General features: G+C 34.7%; 2 protein-coding genes and 1 long non-coding RNA gene across 8 annotated transcripts; all 3 read right to left on the bottom strand.

Moving 5' to 3' along the window:
* Positions 1-2,617: 2,617 nt before the first annotated feature.
* On the bottom strand, positions 2,618-6,069 carry LOC145556488 (peptidyl-prolyl cis-trans isomerase FKBP42-like). Of its 6 annotated transcripts, none has more exons than XM_081618151.1 (9): positions 5,831-6,067; positions 5,551-5,649; positions 5,389-5,454; positions 5,216-5,298; positions 4,622-4,701; positions 4,301-4,483; positions 3,630-3,716; positions 3,495-3,538; positions 2,618-3,124 (listed from the first exon to the last, which is right to left on the bottom strand). In XM_081618151.1, exons 1-4 carry the CDS (start codon positions 5,867-5,869, stop codon positions 5,242-5,244), a joined length of 261 nt encoding a protein of 86 aa, XP_081474277.1. In that variant the 5' UTR covers positions 5,870-6,067; the 3' UTR covers positions 2,618-3,124; positions 3,495-3,538; positions 3,630-3,716; positions 4,301-4,483; positions 4,622-4,701; positions 5,216-5,241. The 6 variants fall into 6 exon arrangements, 4 of the variants coding, with proteins under 4 accessions (XP_081474277.1, XP_081474294.1, XP_081474280.1 ...); XM_081618168.1 differs by having other exon boundaries at positions 5,546-5,649; positions 5,815-5,844; XM_081618154.1 differs by lacking the exon at positions 4,622-4,701 and having other exon boundaries at positions 5,220-5,298; positions 5,831-6,069.
* Positions 6,070-9,641: 3,572 nt separating this feature from the next.
* On the bottom strand, positions 9,642-13,501 carry LOC145590910 (uncharacterized). The gene is made up of 5 exons (XM_081647330.1): positions 13,109-13,501; positions 11,618-11,705; positions 11,426-11,496; positions 11,119-11,175; positions 9,642-10,355 (listed from the first exon to the last, which is right to left on the bottom strand). The coding sequence occupies exons 1-5, from the start codon at positions 13,208-13,210 to the stop codon at positions 10,146-10,148; spliced, it is 528 nt and encodes a 175-aa protein (XP_081503456.1). The 5' UTR covers positions 13,211-13,501; the 3' UTR covers positions 9,642-10,145.
* A 7,156-nt stretch (positions 13,502-20,657) lies between these two features.
* LOC145590850 (uncharacterized) lies at positions 20,658-22,511 on the bottom strand. Its single transcript, XR_014102189.1, has 3 exons — positions 22,290-22,511; positions 21,607-22,079; positions 20,658-21,071 (listed from the first exon to the last, which is right to left on the bottom strand). It is a non-coding gene; the product is annotated as an uncharacterized LOC145590850 (long non-coding RNA).
* Between the last annotated feature and the right edge of the window lie 832 nt (positions 22,512-23,343).

The raw sequence follows: 23,343 nt of genomic DNA, 5'->3' as shown, positions 1-23,343 counted from the left end.
TTTAGGTAGTGTCAACATATCTTATGTTCATTTCTAGCTGGTCATAATGCACTGGTTATTTTGTTATTTTGTTATACTAGTCGTTGGAGCACGCGCGTTGCGCGTGCCCCCCGACGGCAAGATAAGTAAATTTTGTGGTTGTGTTCGAGTTTTGTAATAATAAGAATACATGAATTTGTAAGTACTAACAAGGAGTAGTGTTAAAGTTTCTATGGAAAAACAATTATTATAAGTGAAGTTATCTAGAATTTGTTGTAACTCAAAGATTCTTAAAAAATTATAGTATTGTTTTAGATATTATTTTCGAATAGCTTCATTTTAAAATGATTGTGATAATAAAGAGTAGTAATAAAAAAAAAATGCAATACTAATGATATATTAGTTTATTAGACTTTTTAAAGTAGAAACTTTTCAAGTGGTTCTTCTATTGAAAAATTATATTAATTAGATTTTGTAATCGATACGGAAGGTATAAAATGAATGAGAAATATCATTTGTGTATGTATTAAAGTTTATTTGCTGGTCATTTATCTATAAATTATTTGATGTACTATTTACTTTTTTAAAATACAGTTGGAGGGAATAGCTTTACACTTTTATATTTAAGATTATAGTCGTTGGAGAACACACTACGCACTCCCCCCCCCCCCACACACACACCACGATATGATATGTAAGATTTGTGGAATTTTGATCATGTTTCGTAGTTTGGGGTGTTTATTAACATGATGATTAGGGGATCTTATTTCTGTGGTAGTCACTAATTTGATTTTAAGTTCTTCCTATCTCTTCTTCCTTCATAAGCACCCTCTCTGTTATATTTCTTCATCTTCTTATCTCATTTCCCTTTTCTATTCATTCTTGCATTCTTTCACCATCTGTTCCTTTTTTTTTTCTCCAACCTAATTACTCTTCTTGTATGGTTTAACGATTAAGTAAGTCTCCCTCTCTCTCTTATTCTATCCTGAATCCTCCCTCCATTTCCTTATCACTCTTATCTCTCTCCTTGCCCTTCTTTCTCTTAATTGCTCTATTTCTTTTTCTTCCGGCCCTTATCTCTTTTTTTCTCCCAGCCTCTATCTCTCTTTCTCTTTCTCTTTCTCTTTCCCCCCCTCTCTCTCTCTCTTATTCTATTTCTTTCTCTTAATTGCTCTATTTCTTTCTCTCTTATTCTATCCTGACTCCTTCCTCTTTCCCGACTCATCTATTTCTTTATCACTCTAGCTCTCTCTCCTTGCCCTTTTTTCTCTTAATTGATCTATTTCTTTCTCTCCCGGCCCTTATCTCTTTTTTTTTTCTTCTCCCAGCCTCTCTCTCTCTCCCTCCCTCTCCTCTTGGCTCATCTCTATCTCTCTCCCTCTCTCTCCTATTCTATCTTGACTCCTCCCTCTTTCACGACTCATCTATTTCTTTATCACTCTATCTCTCTCTCCTTGCCCTTCTTTATCTTAATTGACCTATTTCTTTCTCTTTCGGCCCTTATCTCTTTTTTTCTCCCACCCTCTCTCTCTCTCTCTCTCTCTCTCTCTTTCTCTCTATCCCGACCCTTCTCTCTCTCTTTCTCACACCTCTCTCTCGTCCAACTCCCTCCCACCCTTTCTTTCTCTTCTCCAACTCCTTCCCTAGTCTCTCTCTCTCTCTCTCTCTCTCACTCCTCCTACTCCCTCCCTTTTTTCTTCTCTCTCTCTTCCTCCTCCCAGTCCCTCTTTCTCTTCCTCTCTTCTCCTCCCTCCATCCTTCTTTCATTTTATCTCTTAAAATCTATCTATTACTATGGTTAATTAAACATTCAAAAATACATTTACTGGTGAATCTAGCACAATTCTACTATAAGGTTAAAAGTTTTATTCTAAAAGTGCTACAAATTAGTTAATATTTTCATAATTATCACAAAACCACATTTGTTAACGAATATCATTTAGTGAAAGATTTGAAAATTGTCCAATTCTAATTGTCGATTTCTATTCCCTCTTTCTTGGTCACTCTGTTTCTCTATCCCTTTAACTTCCAATTCTTTTATTTATGTTTTATAATTTTGAGTAGTTTTGAAAGTTTCTAAAACCTATTTTCATCTCCTTAATTACACCTAAAAAATATCTCTTCTTACTTTTTTCATTTCCTCTCTCTCTGTATCTGATATCAAATGCATACAATCTCCAAAGTGAAACACATTAAGAAATTGATTGGACTTCTTCCTATATCCAAAGTATATAAAGTAGTTTGACAATCACATAACGGATAAATAAAATTGTGGAGTTCAAGCGCAAATTTGCATAATGCTCTGCCTATTGAGTAAAGAGGCTAGTGTTATTTAGGGCAATATAAGTAAAAGTGATGCGTTTAAAAATCACCTATCTTAAAATACTCCTCTTTAATAACTCAGAAAATAGGATGTTTTCACCTTTAAAAGCTTAATGTACAGTTATTGAAAAAAAAAAAAAAAAAAAAAAGAGCTTAATGTACAACCAGCTAACAATTTGACATGCAACAACTTCCACTCCAAATTATCCAGAACAAAACAAATTGATCATATTCTTAGATTGTACATGTATCCAAAAGAACATATTAACTTAGTTTGACAAGAATCAAATCAAGCTATATCAAGCACACGATCAAGGAACCACAACAACAATCAATACTGAAAATAACGAGATATTTTAAGTATCTAGTTTGATGTGTACAAAATTGAGCCTTTGGGCTGATAAATTAATTACAGTTGCCCTTTTGCAAGAAGATGCCCCATCAAAACCTGAACATACTCAGGTAAATCCATCTAATCCTAACTAAACCCCTGGAACATTCTCTAGCTTACAAAATCATTACACCATATATATTACATTAGCAATCTGGTACAAAATTGTTTTCTTTTGAATCTACCTTAAATTCCTCCACAGCAGGAAGAAGATTTGAACAACAAAAAAATAGTCATGACTTCTGTCCATCCGATAATCTTGGTCTTTTCATCTCACTCAAACCCTCCGGTGTCTTCACTTTCTCCACAACCTCGGCAACTTGATGGCTTCCATCATCAACTTCAGCCTCAGACTCGGGCATTATCTCCCTATTCCTAGTGTTGGTCTGAGAGGTTTCCTTCTCACACACTGTTGACCCTTCTCGTTTTGGCCTGATTGCATCACATACAGGTGAATAATATATACTAAACAGAAGAATAATTCTGTAGGTTACTATATTGAAATTATAAGCATAATTTATCAAGTCTAGCATGCAACAAATTACATGACATAACCCCAAACAACTATGATTCAATAGGACATAAGACGAAAGATTAGGGAAATTTACATCACAGAATCAAAAGGTTCACAACAATAGCTTCGTGTTTTACTGAGCTCATTAGATACTTATGAGTGAAACTATGCAGTCAATCTATGCTACAAGATAAGCATCATGTATGCTTAATTACAGTGCACTAAAGTAATAAAGAATAGTCAGAATGGAAAGCTTTTAACTACTCAGCAGTCAGAAGGAATGCTTACGTAGTTGAGCGTGGTTGAGGAGATTTCTTGTCAACGAATATGTCCTGGGTAATAAATTAATTATTGTCAGGACTTTAGTACAATGATTTGTAATGAAATGGAGAGATGTCAAAGGGAAGGGGGGAGAACACCTACGATATCAGTTGGAATTTCATCGCCTAGGATTTCCCATTGTTCAGTTCTCAGATTTAAAACCTCCTCATCTCCATCATCATACTCAACCTGTATACAAGTCAAATAAGACTACATCATTAGTTGAAGAGAATAATAGCCAAAGTATCATGATGCTCATGGTAATAAAAGATGTCTAAAAAGCAATATGCAAAATGTAAGAGGATGACCATGATTAAAAACAGCAGTGAGCTAGACGATGCTGTAGCATAGGAGAAAAAAATAGCAGCCAAACTGACATGCAAGTACTCTAGGAAACACCTCACCTTGTTCTTATATATATATATATATATATATATATATATATATATATATATATATATATATATATATATATATATATATATATATATATATATATATATATATATATATATATATATATATATATACATATACATATATATATACACACATATATGTACATAATGTATTTGTATGTTATTGCAATTTTGCAATATCAGCCAATTTTGGTGAAATTTCAATTAGTTATATGACACACGTAGTGACAAGGCAGTGAAAGAAAAGGAAATTTTTTTTGTAGTCAATAGTAACCAAGAGTACAAAAATCGCAACAATTTGAATTTTCAGTGGGGAACATCTAAGAGACTAAGATGGAGGCCAATTATACTTACCAAAGCATGTGGAATATTTGGATGGTTTTTCACCGTGACCTTCTTTGATTATTTGCTTGGTAACTTTCTCATGAAGAAGCTCAACTTCAGCATCTACTTTAGGGGGGCCATTATCATCTTGATGAGGTGCTCCATGGACAAAGGTAGCCTGTTCAGTTACTATATCACTCTCTCCTTCTTCACCTTCAAAGGAGTATAGCAATGTGAGATTTATAGAAGGTATATAGGAGTATGATTTGCGGTATTTGGTTGAGTGAATATAGAATCTAATTTCCAATTTTAGAGATAGGCGATTTATAGAAAAAATATATCATAAATTACCTAGTGATGGATTCTGTTGCTCCACAACATCCTCCATTTTTCTTACTAACCACAGTCCACAATAGGTTCTTATAAACTACCTTCCTGTTAAGCAGACCAGGCTCAAGTTAGAATGTGCAAATTGCCTTATGACTCAAATAATACCCTTGATCGAATTGGATAATGAACTGAAATATTATAATCTTATAGACTTTACAAACCCATTTCATTGTATGTTTGCAACATGTCATCAATAATGTGTTTACATAGCAAACCCATTTCCATGTAGATGGACATAGAGCACTTAACAGATACATATGCATCTGAATTCGGCGAATGCGAATCAAATAAAACCCAAGATCATAACTTTCTGAAACCAACCAAGTCAATTTTTTGCTACACCAAGCTCAATTACAGTAATAGTAAAAAAGTTTTACAACAAAGTTACAAAAAAAATGGGACAAATTAAGAAACAATGAGAACAAAAGGTCAATTAAGTTCAGTTACACTTAATATGATAAGCAACTAAGTTTTAAAATACATGCAACAGATATACTATATCAATAACCACAGTGTCAAAATAACAAAAAATAATCAGTATACAAGAAGATGGACATGCCTGTTCCATCAGACTGAGAGCTTCAGGGCACATGTTTGAGGATTGATTTTAAAACATCGGTAGCTGACTCAATTTTTTCCTTCACAAAAAGAATTAAGAACATAAGATCAAGCACTGAACAAGGTGACTGGATTGAATGGAAGGTTATCCCAATTAAAACAAGACATACATTGGTTTTGTGAACAAGACGATCTACTGTACTCATTAGCGTTGCTGCCAATTCTTCATAATCTTTCTGCATGCCAACAAATCCGGGTCATTTTTCATGGAAATAAGAATCCACAACTTAGTATTCAACGGAAAAATAATGATAATAGTGAAGAAACCATGCTTTATCATCCTCTGATTTGCAGGTATCAGTTCTGGCAGCAAGCCGAATCCAGAAACCCTCATTGAAAGCCAGAACATTTTCAGCAACGAGTTGTGGTAGCTGTTACAAATAGAACCAATATCAGCTAGTGAGAAAACTGTCTACAGAACCAAAAATCTTGAACTGGTTGAATTTAAACAATCACTTAAAACAAATTTGCTGATAAAACATTTTTGTTCAAACAATGATTTCTAAATTACACTTGCACCAAAGAAGTGAAAGAACCTTGATCAACACTCACAAAAGCTCTATCAAAAGGGGGCTTATCCGCTAAATTCATACGCAAGCAAACTCACCTACCTAATGGAAACACTACATACATGTACGTTATTCTTCCATATATCAGTATATAGAGCAGCAAAATCAGAGAATAAATTCAAAATAACAAATACAAATCGAATTAAATCTTTTATTTAGACAGATCTTCGCAAAATTAAACATCTAAACCCTAAAAACCAGGAAAAAAACAAACAAAAAAAATTAAAGAAAACACACAAACCTGAGCAGCTTGGTAATAGTTCGATTTTTTAATCAAAATCAAAAGAACGAAATCACCGCTTCTTCATCAAGAAATAGTTCGATTTTTTAATCAAAATTTAGAAAATTAATTAAGAAGAATTACCTTTGATTTATCAATCGAAATTCAGATTATTAATTAAGAAGAATTACCAAAAAAGGATTAGTGGACTTCTATAAAATTATAGCTATACCCTAGATTGTCAAATTGATATTAGATGCTTATAAAAAGGGCAAATCCGGCAACTCATTAAATGTAAGGGTGTCTTTGTAATAGCACCACAAAGAACTGTTCATAAGAACAGTATTTTCTTTTGCATATTTTGTAAGGTCCATAGATATAGATATTACCTCCATTTTTTTCAGTTGACACAATTTAACTTTTACACTATTCAGTAACTATACCTTGACTAGTTTTTGTGGTTTATAGCTATGATAAAAACACAGTCAAGTGGAAGCTTATTTAAATCGTCTCAATGTATATTTTATTAAAATTAATTTTTTATAATTTTATAATGTCAAGATTTAGAGATATTAAACATTAAAATAGTGCATTGACAAGCGTGAAAAGAAAAAGGTGTCAACTAAAAAAACGGAGATACTATAATACTTCATATTAAGTTTCAATGCAAACCGACACCAAAAAAACGAAGATAGTATAATACTTCATATTAAGTTTCAATCAAAACTAAATCTAATACCAAATCTAATGAGAGTAGGAAGTCAGTTTCATCCATTTAAAGTAAAGCTAAATAATTTTGAAATCAATTATATTCAGTGGCAGAACCTCCTTGTGTCTTGGTAGGACACACGACCTACCAAAAAAAAAGTAAATTAAAATTGGAAAAATTGACATGAATATTATGGCCTTTGCTCAGTCCACCATAAATATAATTACCTTTTGATAATCCCCCAATAAAACGACCTTTGACATTGATCTTCCAAAAATATGATGAAACCGGTTGGTAACCAATTTAATAGGTTAATATGACACGTGTCACTTTGTAATTGGTATTTTTTTTTTTACAATTTTCTTCTTGAATAATGATTTTAACTAAAAAAATATAATAATAAAAAAAAAATAACAAAAACCCCCAACAACCACCTCTCACTCCGTCACCAACGACCCCACCCCACCCACCACCTTCCCGGAACCCCTTCACCGACCACCTTGCCCGAAATCCATTTTTCGACTATCCACTTTGCACCCACCACCACTAGTCCAAAACCTTACCTACCGGCCACCGTAATTAAAACCCATTAAAAAGGGGTGGAGAAGGGGAGGGTTTCAAAGATTGGCAGGGTCGGAGATGGGAGGGTTGAACTAGAGGGGATTATGGCGTTGCGACGGTCGACGAGGCTAAATGGCGAGTTGTTGATGATGCCTTGTTGAATGGGAAGCAGGAAATTTTAAAGAGGGTGTTGGATTGGTGGTGGGATAGTTGGAGAAAGCTTTCGAGTTGGTGACCAGGTGTGGTTTGGGTTTCAATGAAGAGCTTTCATGGTAGAGGTTAGTGGAACTTCCATGGTAAGAGCTTCCATGGCAATGGGGTGTTGAACGGTGAAGAGGTGGTGGTGAGGGTGATTTTTTATTTTTATTTATTTTTTTATTAGTATAATTATTATTAAAATCAAATTTTTCAAATTTATTTTTTATAAATTGATCTATATATATAATAAACAAATGAAGTAATAATTTGCAGAGGCTCTCTCTTTCCCCCAAAAACCCAACTGTCTCTCTCAAAATCGCTCCGGCCATGAGGCTCGTCGGCGGGTGTGCGGCTCACCGCCCATGCCACAACGTCGGCGAGCCTCCGATCTACCTCCTTAGGGTGTTTCTTTCTTTTTTCGCTTTGGTTTTTTGTCCGGTCGACCTAGCAATTTGCGCCGCTCCCCCTTTTCGGCCGCCGCTATTCCTCACCGGCCTTGTTGCCGGCTTGCCGCCGCTCTTATTTTCCGCTTCCCCGCCGTGTCTCTGCTCCACCGCCTTGGCCGTCGTTGCGACGTTTTGCAGGAGAACGGGCTCCCTCTGAGTCCCTCGCGTAGGGTCGTTCTCAGTCTGGTGTTTCCAGCCGTCGTTGCCGCGGTTCAGGGGTGTGTGGGGTTTGGGCTTCTCGGGCGGGTCCCTGCGGGTCGGACTTTCCTGTACGGTGGTATGTGGGTTGGGTTGGTGAACCTCGGTGCTTGGATGGTGGTACTCGGATTGGCTACGGGGTCGTTTGCTAGGGTTTCGTTTGTAGTTCTCGTTTTTAATTTTCTTTTTGTTTTTTATTTGTCGTTGTGTGTGTTGTTCTTTCGGGTTTGTTATTTTTTCTTCTTGTGTGGTGCGTTTGTGTGCTATGGGGTGTGCAGATCGGTGTGCCGATCTTCTGGTGCAGGATTTGAACCGATTTTTTGGCTATGGGGCTTTGGTTTGATCTTCTTTTGGTTTGGGCAGAAGGGTTATGCTTCCAAGCTGGAGTCCGTGTGTTGAATCGGAGATTGTATTGTCAATGGTGAAGTGTACGACACCAAGTTTGATTTCAGGTCGAGGAGTACAAGATTCTGAGTCAATGAAGGTTCACGTCAGAAACTACAGTTTATTGCCAGACCCCCTTGCAAGAGGCTGCATAGGACAGCGTTATATGAGTCAAGGGTATTTCAGAAAGTCATTTTGCGCGTGCAATTGTAGTTTATTTTATTCCGAACTTGAAATTGTTTCATTGGTCTTTGTATTGTTCGATTACGATTTCTTATATAAGTGCCGTATGGCTTATTATTAATGAATTTTAATCTCCCCCCTCAAAAAAAAAAAAAAATAAAAAATTGATATATATATATATATATATATATATATATATATATATATATATATATATATATATATATATATATATATATATATATATATATATATATATATATATATATATGTTAAAATTGAAACTTAAAAATCTAACCAATTATGATGTGACACGTGTCTTTCCATAACCTATTAAACAAGTCACAAGTTTTTTATCCTATTTTTGGAAGATGATATGCAAAGGTTGTTTTATTGGGGGATTATCAAAAGGTGGTTTTATTTATGGCGGAACGAGCAAAGGTCATAATATTCCTGTCAATTTTTCCATTAAAATTTCGTTTAAATAGAATACAAAGTGTATTATTGTGTTCAAGCTTAACAACAACCTAGTGGTTGAAAACATTACCTTTTCGGTGATGGATTCTAATCTTTTGCCCAATATTCAAATTTTTTTTTCTTTTGTTTATTCTTCTAAATGTCCTTTTTAAGCAAAAGAATGTTCGGCAAGAAATAAGATACCATGACCTTTGATAGATTAGGTAATGTTCCAACCACTAGGCTATTGTTAAACTTGAACACATTAATGCAATTTGTATTCCTAATAAATGGGCCGCAAAACCTTTGAAAGTATTAAAGGGAGTAATGTAGTAAAAAAAGTTGGTTTACAAAAAAAAATGTAGTAAAAAATTGATTTGTCTAGCTCATTTCCACAAGACCTCAGCATGGAAAACAAATTTTGATTTATGCTGGCAAGGACACAAGAATGCAACAGTCTATAAAATACTACGTATATAACAAGGATGTTGCAAAAGATTAATCTGTATATCCTACTTGTAAAGCAGGCACTACAATGAGAAACTTCAGCAATCCGAAACAATCCTTGCTAATCAGCATTCAAAAAACTGTCGAGTTCTTTCAGAGGTTACAAAAAGTGCAGACTAAAATAACTGTTTAGGAGATTCATGTTTACGACTGCAACAAAGATTAGCTCACCACATATTGAGCACTTTAAAGAAAGCAAAACAGAACAAAATTACTCCTATGTATTGTATAACGGTGTACAAAAAACCAAACACTGATTGATCATCTGAAGAACAAATGTTTTGGACATTGCAGATATAGCGCTGTCAACTTTGCAGCGATCTTTTTCAGTCTTCAGGTTTATATCAGACATCAATGCTCAATTTTGTACTTGTATATGAGCAATCAGTCAAATTTTCCCTTGTAGCTAGGCTCTCAACAAGATGTTAGGTTCCATCTACCTACAATAACTGCTCATACCAAACACCCCAAAACTTGAGCTAGCTGTTGTCGAATCCTGCCTAATTGACTGAGCATCTTGCTGTAATTTGCCAGAGCAGCCTTGGTTGCTGGATACTGAAGGACTAGAGAACCACTGAGGCGATTGAAATCCTTGAACCATCTCGGCAAACATACTTTGAAGGTCTTCCATGCTATTGCATTTTTCCTGTGAACATTAACATGTATACATCAGAATTATTGCATACCATAATTGTGAATATTGATATTTTGAGGTTATCAAACAATCTGCAAAGCAAGTATCTACAAGTTTCTCAAAACATCTATGTAATTGAACAAGGGGAATAAGTCACACAACAAAAGTCTAGACCAAAGATCAACAAATACTCAATTATTCGAGTCTTTAATAGCATAATCAAGCTTTTTTTATTTTACACATGATAGTGATGAAGTTATGTGTTCGATTCACACTTCTGATTATCAAGCCAGATCTGACTAGAAACATTGACTGTCATTGTCATTTCAAGATATATGATATGGTTGGTGAGCCTAATTTCCTAAAGATAAGCAATAGGCCAGAAATTAAGCATGTGAACCAATTCCTGAAGCTACTAGTTAGTCTCTTTTTTTTCCCCCAGACACGAATTTTAACTGCAGCACCCAGTGATTATGAATATTATTATCGGCCTTACATTTATATGGCAGTGATCCAGCTAATTAGTCAGGGCTAATATTGAGGTTAACGGCATTAATCATGCAGAACAGGTATTTCTAGAATTCCAAATTCAGAATGAACAAAGCTTGAGAAATTGCCAAAACACTTACTAAACCTGTTCAATTAGTTGTCGAAGCATTTACATTCTACAAAAATCTCATCGTTTTACTTTCTGTAAAATTTGGAAGGAGCACTCTCATGCACTTAATCAAGGATTCAAGGGTAATTACAGACATATAAATGTTTCAGTGCTTACCTCTTCTCTAACTTGAGACATAAGTGACAACAATTCTTGCATAAAATCACAGAACCCCTGTTTCCACATTAAAAACCACTTTGTTAAGAACCTAATCATTTTTCAGAACCAGCCAATAAATATGAACACACAGTTGAAGTAACAAGGAAAATCAATTAATACTATGCTTAAAACGAGAGGAATGTAAGGAGTATTCGGGAACCTATTATTATTCACACAATTCTCCACGATATACTTCTAGTACATTCCTCTCGAAACACACTTGTAACTACAACATTGATTTAAATAGGAAATCATTGCACCATACCTCATCCACTTCTTCAATTGGATCATACATGCCTGCATCATACAATGTCCTCTTCGTGGGATCTGACAACACTAAACCAATACACGATTTTCAGTTAATATAACCTTCAGAGCATTTCTAATGTTTGCAAAGACTAAATTTAGTAGGAACAACAAAATATAATCATTATTTGAATGTACTAAACCATAGTACCTGAATAAGCCTCCTGGATTTTCTGAAATTTCTTCTTAGCCTCTACGAGCATGGCTGGATTATTTGCCCACTTGTCAGGATGCCATTGCTGCATTATAAACACAATCGAATGATCATTATCAGACTCTTCTAAGGTGAAAAAAGACTCTTTCTTTCAATAAACCAAAAATCAACAAGTACAAACTTTAATAGCTCATTTGGTAAGTGGTAATAGATGGTGGTAAAGGGAAATGGCATTAATTAGTAAATGGATTTGTATAAAAAAATCCATGTCAATTCCCATAGTAATGGTAGTTCATCCCGCTTATCTTTTTCGTTACACATTCATCTCCATTCATTACGAATTGGAGGTGGTATTGGGTAGTAAATAGTGACCAATTGACATTTATGAAATTAAAAACATCCCATCCGAAAAAAAAATTAAAAACAAGTTTAAGGAGGAAATCACATTACTAAATACATTAGAACATCCCATCCAAAAAAAAATACGTAGTAAAATAAAAAACAAACTAAAAACATTTATGAAATTAAAAACATCCCATCTAAAAAAATAAAAAAATAAAAACAAGTTTAAGGATGAGATCACATTTCTAAAGACATTAGAATGTTATGCTACTTGCCAACTAAAAACATTTATGAAATTAAAAACATCCCATCTAAAAAAATAGAAAAATAAAAACAAGTTTAAGGATGAGATCACATTTCTTAAGACATTAGAATGTTATGCTACTTGCCAAATACTTGTACTATATCCAGTTTATGTTTTTAATTTGCTCATTTTGACTTTTCACATTTAATGACAATCAATTTTGACTTTTTATTTTATCCCTGTTAAATTTGGAAACAATATGAAATGGGTCTGGGCAACCCGAATAAAGAGGAGGAGAGTTTGGTCCACAAACAAGGCTTTGGAGCTTCCATATTAAAACCAATTGACAATAGTAGGAGGTACTCCTCTACCTTATAAAGTGAAACCATCTCTCCTCTTTCTCCAATGTGGGACACTCATAAGTGGGTTACAATGGGTTTCAACAATCCCCAAATTAATGATTATCTTAAAACTCTATTTGCCTTTGCCCAAAATTACTGTCCCTAAGATGTAGATAGAAAAACGTTAAACCTTTCAACATCTTTAGTACACAGCTTACGTCCCCTAAACTCAATTACATTACAAAAACGAATAGACACTCCATATTCCATAATTGTCGCATTATTCCAACACCTAATGTAATAAAACAAAACGAAATCACTATATACAAGCACTTCTTTATAATCAAATTATAAACTACTCCGTATTACTTTTATTGTAATATTCCAAACAATTCCACCAATCTTTAAGCTAATATTACTCCATTAATTAGCAGAGCATAATCATTACCTCAAACAACAAAATCACGCACACAAATTAAAGTTAACCAATCCTAAAAATAGAAACAAAAAAACGTTGCAAAGTCTTTAATGTAACACTTACAAAAAGTATGATCAACATACCATAGCTAATTTGCGATAAGCGCGACGAATTTCCTCGTTAGAAGAAGCGTTACTTAAACCAAGAACACGGTAATACGACTCAGACTTAACCCCAATCTCCATTATAATTCTCTCAATCAAGTAACAAAATTCCAATTAATTTGGGGAAAAACAGAGGTTGAACTTTAATTTGTCAAATTATTATTACAAAAATTGGGATTACTAGTAGTAGATATTACTTATTAGAAGAATGGAGATTGGTTAAGATATATATATAAATGTGAAGAATGATCAAAGAGAATCTAGAAAATGAAAGGAGTAGAGAAAATATCTTGGGGAACAAAAAGTGGTATGATTGTGTAGAAAGTTCGGGAAGTATGGTTAAAGACATTGTTAGCTAAAACGTGTCGATTTGTGTAAGCTTGTTTGTGGTAGATATTTTGAGAGGTGCTTAGATTTTTTTGAAGGTGCTTCTCGTTTTTCTATGCTACTAGATTCTCTTCCATGATATCCCTTGTGTGTATACTGTATAAGTTTGGGTCGCTATTGCCACATCACTTCTTAATTCTTGCACCGAAAGATATCATGTTCGAGCCTGTAAATCATTAAATATATCATACTTTTTCCATCCGATAATATAATTTCTATATTTTTTTTTAAGAGATCTAAAATCATAGACGGATTCAAGGGGGCTTGACTCTCCCCATGGATCAGCTTAGGTATAAATATATACTGTTCTATTAAGTACTCTTATTTTTATTACTAGATCGAGTGTACCTGTGCAAAATATACGGGATATTTTTATATTAGAAACAATTAAATATATAATATAAGAAAAAAAAATATATTTCAAATAGGTAAGTTGATTTGATGTAGTAACTTAAGCCATTTTTTTGAGTATTAGTAATCTGTTGACACCTGTTTTGATGTGCTCTATTCAAATCTTGTCTTATAAGTATTACTCCGTCCGTTCCCTTTTGTTCTTTACGTTTGGAATTATGCACGGTTGTTAAGAAATTGTGTAAAATTGAGGTGAATTGACATAAATTAATCATTCAAAGTATAATTATAGTTAAAAAAAAAAAAAAGAATATTGTACATGTGGGGTAAAGAAAGTAGGAAGAAAGTAGAAGAGAGATGAGAGAGAAAGTAATAATGAGTATTGAAAACCCATTAAAATATTATAAGTAGTACAATTGCACGTCAAAAGTGAAGGGCAATTGAGTATTTAAATTGTAAAATAAGGGTAATTTAGTCTAAAATCAATGATTTAAAAAGGAAAGATCCTAAATGTAAAGAATAAAAAAGAACACTCTAAATGGAAACGTAAAAAACAAAAAGTAACGGAGGGAGTAGTAATCTGCCGACACCTGTTTTGCTGTGCTGAAATCTGATATTCACTGCTTTACTCAGAAACTTAAGAAAAAAAAAAAAGGCCGACTCTTATATGTGGGTGCTACTTTGTTAAATCTATAGAGGTAACCCGTTCTTTGTTATAGGGTTACTTAGAGCATTCCCAACAATGAGCAAAAATTGGTTTCCTTATTCTCTGATCTCTACCCACTTTCTCTCTCTTTCAACCCATGAGCATTTTTGTGATTATATTTTTATCCCACCAATGATCAAAAAAAAAATTTCTTCCCCATTCTCTCTCTAGTACATCTTCTCTCTTACTTTTACTAATACCCTCTTATATTCTCTCTACTATATTATTTTTAATTCTTTTTTTTACTTGCATTGTGGACCCCACATGATTACTATTCATCTTAAAAAATGTTCATCCTATGAGCAATTTTCATTTTGCTCATGAGTATTTTTCAATATCCTAATTGATGGGGAACATCTTTGACAAGGGAATAAACGCGTTGTCAATTGTCTATCCCTAGATCAAATACAATTTATACAACCTAAACAAACCTAATACGAGTATAAGGCAAGCATAGGGGTCGAACCACAGGGAACGAATAAACACCACCAAATGTTATCAACAATTAAGCTAGTCCGGAATAGGAGATAAATATACTAAAGTCTAAATATGCTAAAACAAGAAATAAAACACTAAGAGAAATGGTTTAGGTATAGCATTCACTTGAACATAAACAAAGACATAGAAATTGAATTAATTATGAACTAAACATGCTCGAATATCGAAGTAAAGGTTCCAACTTAGCCGCCTTCCGGGGCCAATTGGCTTCTCCTAACATAGCCTCTATGTTTCCACATTAGAACCATATACTATGAGGTACTATTAAATAACAATCGAGAATAATGAACCCTAGCTAAGTCAACTTTCGTTCCTTGTTAGCAAAGATTCACCTTTAATCAACCAACAATGTGCACTTGTAAGAAGATTAAAGAATATCAAGCATATAAAGACTTTAATCACAAATAAATCAATTCTAAAACCTAGAACATGCTCAAGGTCCAACTACACCACAACCATCCCCTTAATGGGGAAATTACTCACTAATCATGCTAATAACAAGATTAATTAACAAATAATCAAGAATAAACATGATTAACAAGCAATACCAAAAACTAAAATAATAATCAAAAGAAACCAATAAAAATAGAGGAGAGAAAGTTAGAGATTCTCATTGATTAAATGTGAAAAATCTACAAGCAAGATGATCAATCTTCCTCTTCAATATCCAAGCTCAACAATGGTGAAACCCTTACTTTCTCTCTCTAAACTACTCTAATCATAACCTAAACCTAGAGAGAGAAGCTCTCCTAAAATAATTAGAAAATTTAGAATAATTGGTAATTGTTTCCTCTTTCATGTTATACTAATTACCCCAAAAGTGGGTATATATACAAAGCTAATAAAACTAAGCAAATAATAGAAAAGAAAATAAAATAAAAAGGAAAAATAAATAAAGAAACTAATTATAAAAAATAAAAGAAGAAATAAGAAAAAGGGAAAAGAAAAGAAATAAAATGAAAGAAAAAGGAAAAATAAAACCCCCCCAAATCCCCAAAACATATCAGACTTTTTTTTTCTTTTTCTTCTTCGATTTCTTGGCTGCTATGAACTCCATCACCACCGTATCACCATCACCACCGTTCATCAACCATCATAATCAAATCGTCACAGCTCATCCTCCTCATTTATCATCAAGCATCAAATAAAAAATGTTCGATCTTCATTAAGAATCACGCACAGAGCTCGTGGAGTGGTTCGGTCGAACTGATGGTTGGTTCGACCGAACTACGGGGTTGGTTCGGTCGAACCATGGGTGTGTTTGACCACACCTCTTCAATTTAAAGAACTTCGAAAGTTTCTGACTCTTTTGACATTTTTTTGCATTTCGATCGAACTCCTCAACGGTTTGCCCGAACCATGAGGATTCGTAATTTCCTCTGATTTTGCTCTATTTCTTGCGCGAATTAGAGGGTTGAGTAATTGCGGTGGATGAGGAGATTGGGTGGCTGAAATTGAGTGGCTGCAGCGGTGGTGCGGTGCGCGGTACTGTTGTTCGAATTGGAACAGGGGAATTGGTTGATTGTTGCGGTGGTGATTGGTGGTTGGAATTGCAGGTCAGATGTGGTGAAGGGCTGCTGTTTTGGGTGGATGAAAGTGGTTGATTGCGGTGGTCTGGGTTGCAGCTCGTGTTGGTGAGGGGTTGCTCTGGTTTTGGTGGCGTTGCTGCGCGAAGGGTGGACGGAGGAGGTTAATTGGTGTGAGTTTTGGTGGACGGTGGTGCAGGGTTATTGGTGGCGATTGAAGGCAGCAGCGGTGGCTGGTGCAGCTGCTATACTGGTGTAGCTGTTGCGGGATGGTTGGTGTGAGGGATGTTGCGGGGTGTTGGTTGCGTGGGAGCTGGAGTGGAATTGGTGGGTGATGGTGGTAATTTGAGCTGGGTTTGCCGGCGGTGTTGGTGGCTGACGATGGCTGCGTGGTGGTGTTTGCCAGGCAGCATTGCTGCTGGTTGTTGTTGTGGAGTGAGTGAGAAGCTGGGAGCAGGGGAAATAGGTTGTGAATTTGGTGTGGTGAAGGATAGGTGATTGTGGGGTGAAGGTTAAGGGGCAACAATAGATTGGTGTGTGAGCATGTCTTGGGAATTCGCCTTGGACCTCGAACTCGAACCTACACACAAACAAACCCGAGGAAGATTGAGGTGAGGGTTGGGACAAAGAATAAAATAAATAAAATGGAAATAAATAAAATAAAATATAAAATAAAAGAAATAACCCTAAACCAATAAAAATTATATAAAACTATACAAGTAAATAAAATCAAATAAATAACAAAATAAACTTAAAACTAATAAAAACTTTGAAAGTAACAAAGAAAAGGAACGAAATAAAATAAATCGAAAGAAAATAAAATTCAAAAATAAACTAGAAACCAATTAAATAAAGAAATTAAATTAAAACATACTAAAACTAAGAAATAAACTAGAAACTTTATTAAAAAGAAAACAAGAGAATAAAAGGGAAAATAAACACAGAAATAGCTCTGAAACTACTCCCTAAGAGTGACATAAATGTCACTCATCAAATTCCCCCAAGCTAAATCTTTGCTCGTCCTCGAGCAAAGCTAAGGCAAAAGAGAACAAGATGGGATTATTGAAAGCAAAAGAAACAAAATAGAAACAAAGAGAAAGAATGTACACGGATGCATTTAGGCGTATGCATCAAGCCCTTTAAACCCCCATGTCACCAAAGAGGGCGAGTAAGCTCTCTCGAGGGTTTCCTAAGAGCTTAACCCACAACTCTCAATAAAAATAATCAAGGCAAGGCAACAAAAAGGAAAACAAAAAGAAACATGAAAGAAGGTAAAACACAAACTCATGTATGGACAAAAGATAATAAGGACAAGTACTAATGAATGCAAACCTTTCTAAATGGACAAATATATGCACGTTCCAAGATGCCAATGGTTGATTGAAACATAACACATGCTAAGCATAGAGAACTACTTAGGACTCAGTCCACCCTAGCCCCAACCAATCGAGCCACGTTCTCTCCACTAGCTTCAAATCAACCCTTAAGCTAGCTTCTCAAGATTCCACGAAGGAACCGGAAAAAGATAAAGAATGAAAAACTTTGAGAAGGTAATCCCGACGTCTCAACTATGCATACTCTTTCCATAGGTTTGAAGTCTATCTCCCTCCACCGTTCTTTTGACCTAACCCAGTAGAGTCTAAGGGTCTTTTTATTGGTTGTAACGTAAGGCTAAGGGTTAAGGCGGGGTAAAAATTTGAAATTTGGTGATATTTCCTAAGTGAAGCAAAAAGTGCGGCCGACACTAAAAAACAACTCAAGAAGTCACTAAATATCAAGCAAAAATACCAATAATTCCATTCCCCCAAGCTTATTCAACACCAACACACAATATATACAAAATGAAGGAGTGATCCCCCCCAAGCTTGAACAAAGCATTGTCCCCAATGCTTAAACTAGGGAAGAAAACGAAACCATCAAAAATATTTTTTTTTTCTTTTCCATTTTTTTTTAAAAAAAAAAACTTTTATTCGATGTCCTTGCCTTTTTTTTTTTTTTTAAACTATGGACGGCTTTTTCTTGCAACATCATTTGTTTTTCTTGAATTGCATCTTTCTTTCGAAACTCAACTCTCACCAAATCTCAAAGTGCTTCTTGTTTATGATCAATATTCTCAAAACTCAAACCTCACATGCCAATGCTTCAATAACTAAAAGGGTTGGTAAACATAGGCCATTAGGTTTGTAAGGTGGTTTAAACAAGAATGGGAAACATAAGGCTCAAGTTGGTTAGCAAGTAGGTGGGAAAAATATAAAATCAAATTTGTAACAAAACAAAAAGAAGATAAAGAAAAATGAGAAAGGGGTGCCCTTTTCCTCCCCTAGAGTGCTTCGGTCATGATTTTGGGAGCTATAAGTCAAAACAAGGATCAGACATGCATAGCTAAGGATCTAAATGTGCCACACAACAAAATGATGAAGGCTAGAACAATGCTACCTCGCAAGGGATTATAACTAGTCAAATACCAACCAAGGGTGTCAAATCCACTATAGAGAGCAACACCATCTTACCACATACCCGTGAACTAAGGCTTCATGGGTTCCTAAAAGTTCTAAACCCGACTACCTTAGCATGTAATATCCTAGAGTCAACCAATGACACTCTCAAGTCGTGCACACATTAACCACTTAGGAAGAAAGACATTCAAGAGTAAAAAAATCCACAAGATATAATGTCCAATCCAAGTTAAAACAAAGACACAACACCTAATTGCCTTGATTAAAACGAAAATCTTTTTGTATTTTTCAAAAGCATGAAAAACATGGAAATGCATATACTCAAGTGCATGGCATATATGAATCAACATCCCACCAAACATGATAGAATACCCTCCCCCAAGCTTGAATGAGACCAAACTCTCAAATCATGAACAATGAAACCAAAGAGGGGAAAACAAGGAGAAATTAATCCAACATTACCAACACATGATCTCAAGTCACAATGAGTAGGAGAGAGGGAAAAGAAGGATATTACCGGATATGGGGAAAATGAAAAATCACACTAAAACCCAAAATAACCTCATAGGAGCCATAATCTCTACAAATAAGGCTTGAACTCCACATGATAGGTAAGTTGAGGCACATTTCCTTGATTCTTTATTATCACCAATGCACAAGAGTATATCGAGTTGTGTACCTAGCAAGAAACACAAACACGTCCATGAGAGAAAATCTAATCTAAAAAGAAAAAAAAATGAAATCAATAAAACACGGGTTACTTCCCGCAAAGGCTTGTTTAACGTCTAAGCGAGACCGCTCTAGGAAATAATAATTCAACGCACGCAAGAGCTTGTCAAATGCACTACTACACATTTCATGGGGGTGTAAATAGGCACATTACGGAATAAGAACGTGCAACAAAATCATTGCATGCAAGTGAAGAGAGAGATGCCAAAAGAAAGAAGAAGAAGGATCGAAAGGAAACTCAAGAAAGTAAGAAGTAGAAGAATGGAAAGAAAAGGAACAAGGAAAATCCTCATCACAAAATTTTTGGTTGACAAAATTCCTCTTATCCTCAACAATGATGGAATGAGGGAGATGAAAGTCATCCATAGAGGGCGGCTCCCCAATAGGCTCTTTGAGATAGGAAGGGAGAGAAATAAGGTAAGGAAGGATGTGGTCGAACCTTAGAGAAAAAGGGGTATGAGAAACGGGAAAAGGGGTAGCTACTCCCTCACCACAAGGTCTCACATCGCCAATGAGGGCATGAAAATCAATCATAGAATCCTCAAATGAAGGGCATTCACGATCAACACCTCCCTCAAGATCAAAAACTCCAAGGGAATCAACCTTATCCCACTAGGTGAAAAAAGGGCTTTGGCAGCGGTTCAAACCCGGTCTAAGGCACCGGTTTGAACCGCTGCCTATCTAGGGGGTGCCAAAAACCCACTTTTTGGCACCGGTTCAAAACCGGTGCCATAGGGTCAAATAGTCACCGGTTAACCGGTGCCTTTAACAACTCTCCCGCCAAATTTTTTTTTTGGTGGTAGCTATTTTAGGCACCGATTCGTGCCTAACCGGTGCCTATTCACCAAATATTTTTTTTGTTTTTTTTTTCCAATTTTCGTGCAATAATATTTAAAAAAAAAACCTATTTCCAGCAATAATAATAACCTGTAATTCCAGCAATTATATTAAATATAATAATTAATAATATTATTATTATAATAACTAATAATAATAATATTATTAATTATTACAATAAGATACAAAAATAATATTAAAAACAAGAATTCAATTATATATATAGATATAAATATTCCCAAACGCAATACAAAAAAAAAAGTTGCTTAAATATACAAATAATAGTAAGTAAATATATAATGAATAATAAGTTATATAGTTCAAAAGTTAACATAAATAATTTACAATTACAATGTCATTTACATGTTGAAGGTGATAAAAGACGCCAACATGTCACGAACTTCATTAAGCTCCTTGATTGTCAACGGACCATCCTTTTGGACCTTGCAAAACTTGAAATACAAAAACATTATGTTAAAATTAATTAATTATGCAAAACAATATGTATTTTATCAAATATTACCTATATGACTTCTATGTAGCCCATTTCCTACATTACTTATCAAATGAACTATTTCTTTCTCATAACATGTCAATGTTGGGTATTTGTATGTGTGTAAGCCCTAAAATTGTATAGGAGAGCATTTTATTAAGGTTTATGACGCTTTTTACTCAAAATGGCCCGAATATGGCCTGTATGACTTTACTTTGCCCATTTCCTACATTTCTTATTAAATGAACTTTATTTATCTCATAACATGTCAATATTATCTAGTTATAGGTGTATAAGGAAAGAAATCACATCAAAAGAGCATATTAACACAAAATGGCCCAAATATGGCTCATATGACTTCTATTCTGCCCATTTTCTACCTTTCTTGTGAAATGGCCTTTTTGTTTGTCATAACATGCCATTGTTGGGTAATATTAGGTGTCTAAGGCTAGAAATCACATCAATATAGCCTTTCAATAAGTTTTAGGACTTACCTCATCAAGCTGTTGAGTGTCCGTACAATGAGTCACAATGTCAAGCATGAATCTCATCACATACAAATAGGGCTGGCAAACAGGTCGGGTTGGGTCGGGTTCGGGTTGAACTGTTTACATAAACGGGTCAACACCCCCCAACCTGAACCCGACCTGTTTAATAAACAGGTCAAAAATATGAACTTGAACCCGACCTGATTTTATACGGGTCGACCTGAACCCGACCTGATTTGACCTGTTTAAACCTTAGAATGTTCAACCTGGTAATTCCAGAAACCTTTTGTATAATTTATTCAATCAATAATTAACACAAATAATTAGACAATTACATTTCCAACCAAAATAATAGTATAAACTTGGTGATATTACAAGTATGGCTCAAGTCTAAGTAGACTTTCTTCTTTAAATTATCTCAACCAGATCTATATTCATAAACTTCATTCGTTCATCATTTGACTTCTCAGGCTAGTCACCTGTGCATAGAAAAAAAATGCATAATAAGAATTCAAAAATATACCCGAAGAATGACAATCAACCAGATTTTCAAAAGCAAGGAAGTACTAATTTCAGCAAGCAAAATGTAGAGAAATCACGAGTTCAAATAAACAATCAACATTTTCAACATTTCATAACAAAATTAAATTGCATAACTATAAAAGGAATAAAATTGATGGGTATATTACCTTGACGAAAGAACGATGGAAGATTAACGAGCATAGATTGAACAAAATGACATATAATGCGAGGATAATTGACCTTTTAACAAGTGAATTCCCTTTTAAAAAAAAAAAAGAAAAAAAAAGTGAATTTCCTTGAATCTGAAAATCTTGATGATAAATATTGAAAACAAAGAGAGGAGAGAGAATGGGTGGAAGCGGCGTGACAAAGAAAATGTAGTAGTTAGGTTTTACTTTCATACTTTGTTTTAGACTTTGGATAGGTTGGGCTTTGGCCCATAATTGCAAATAAAAGGCCAAATATCATTTAAACTAATTGGGTTAAACGGGTTGGGTTCAGGTTGACCCGACCTGAAACTGACCCAATTAGTTAAACGGGTTAAGGCGGGTTATTATCGGGTTGGGATTTTCAACCTGAACCTAACCCGTTTATTTTCAGGTCGGGTTTGGGTTGACCCAATTACTTAAACGGGTTGAAAATCTCACTCAAAACCCATTTATTTCGGGTTGGGTTCGAGTCGGGTTGTCGGGTTGGGTCAGTTTTTGCCAGCCCTACATACAAAGCACAATCAAGTCCATTCTCTTGTTGTGCGCACTAGCATATGACAAAAAAATTACATCAGTGAAACATGCAAAGGAAATGAGCAAATATTTACTAACATAGATTTTCAAGATAATCACAATATCATGTAAATTACCAACGGTGACTTCCATGTTGGACCCTTTGGAGCACGACAATGTAGCTTCTTCATAACACTATAGTAAAAAAAAGTATATTCAAATTTGATTAGTCGTATGATTACTAAATTAGTTATTATTAGCAATAATCATCACTAGGTTGCTATATATATTTACTTTTGCAATATAGACTTCACGAGCCACTTCTCCGGTGATCGAGCTGAATCAAGGTGATAAATTGTGTTAGTGGAATTACAAATCACCATGAGGCTCCAATGCTCCCTACATAAGTTCAAAATAGACAAGCAAATTAATATTTAGGAGTCAACATATAATGAGGCCAAATCGATTGAATTTGACATGGTTAAACTTACTCTCTATA

This window comes from Chenopodium album, chromosome 1, assembly GCF_948465745.1.
Source record: "Chenopodium album chromosome 1, dcCheAlbu1.1, whole genome shotgun sequence".
NCBI lineage: Eukaryota > Viridiplantae > Streptophyta > Magnoliopsida > Caryophyllales > Amaranthaceae > Chenopodium > Chenopodium album.
This window is presented reverse-complemented; position numbering and strand designations above follow the sequence as displayed.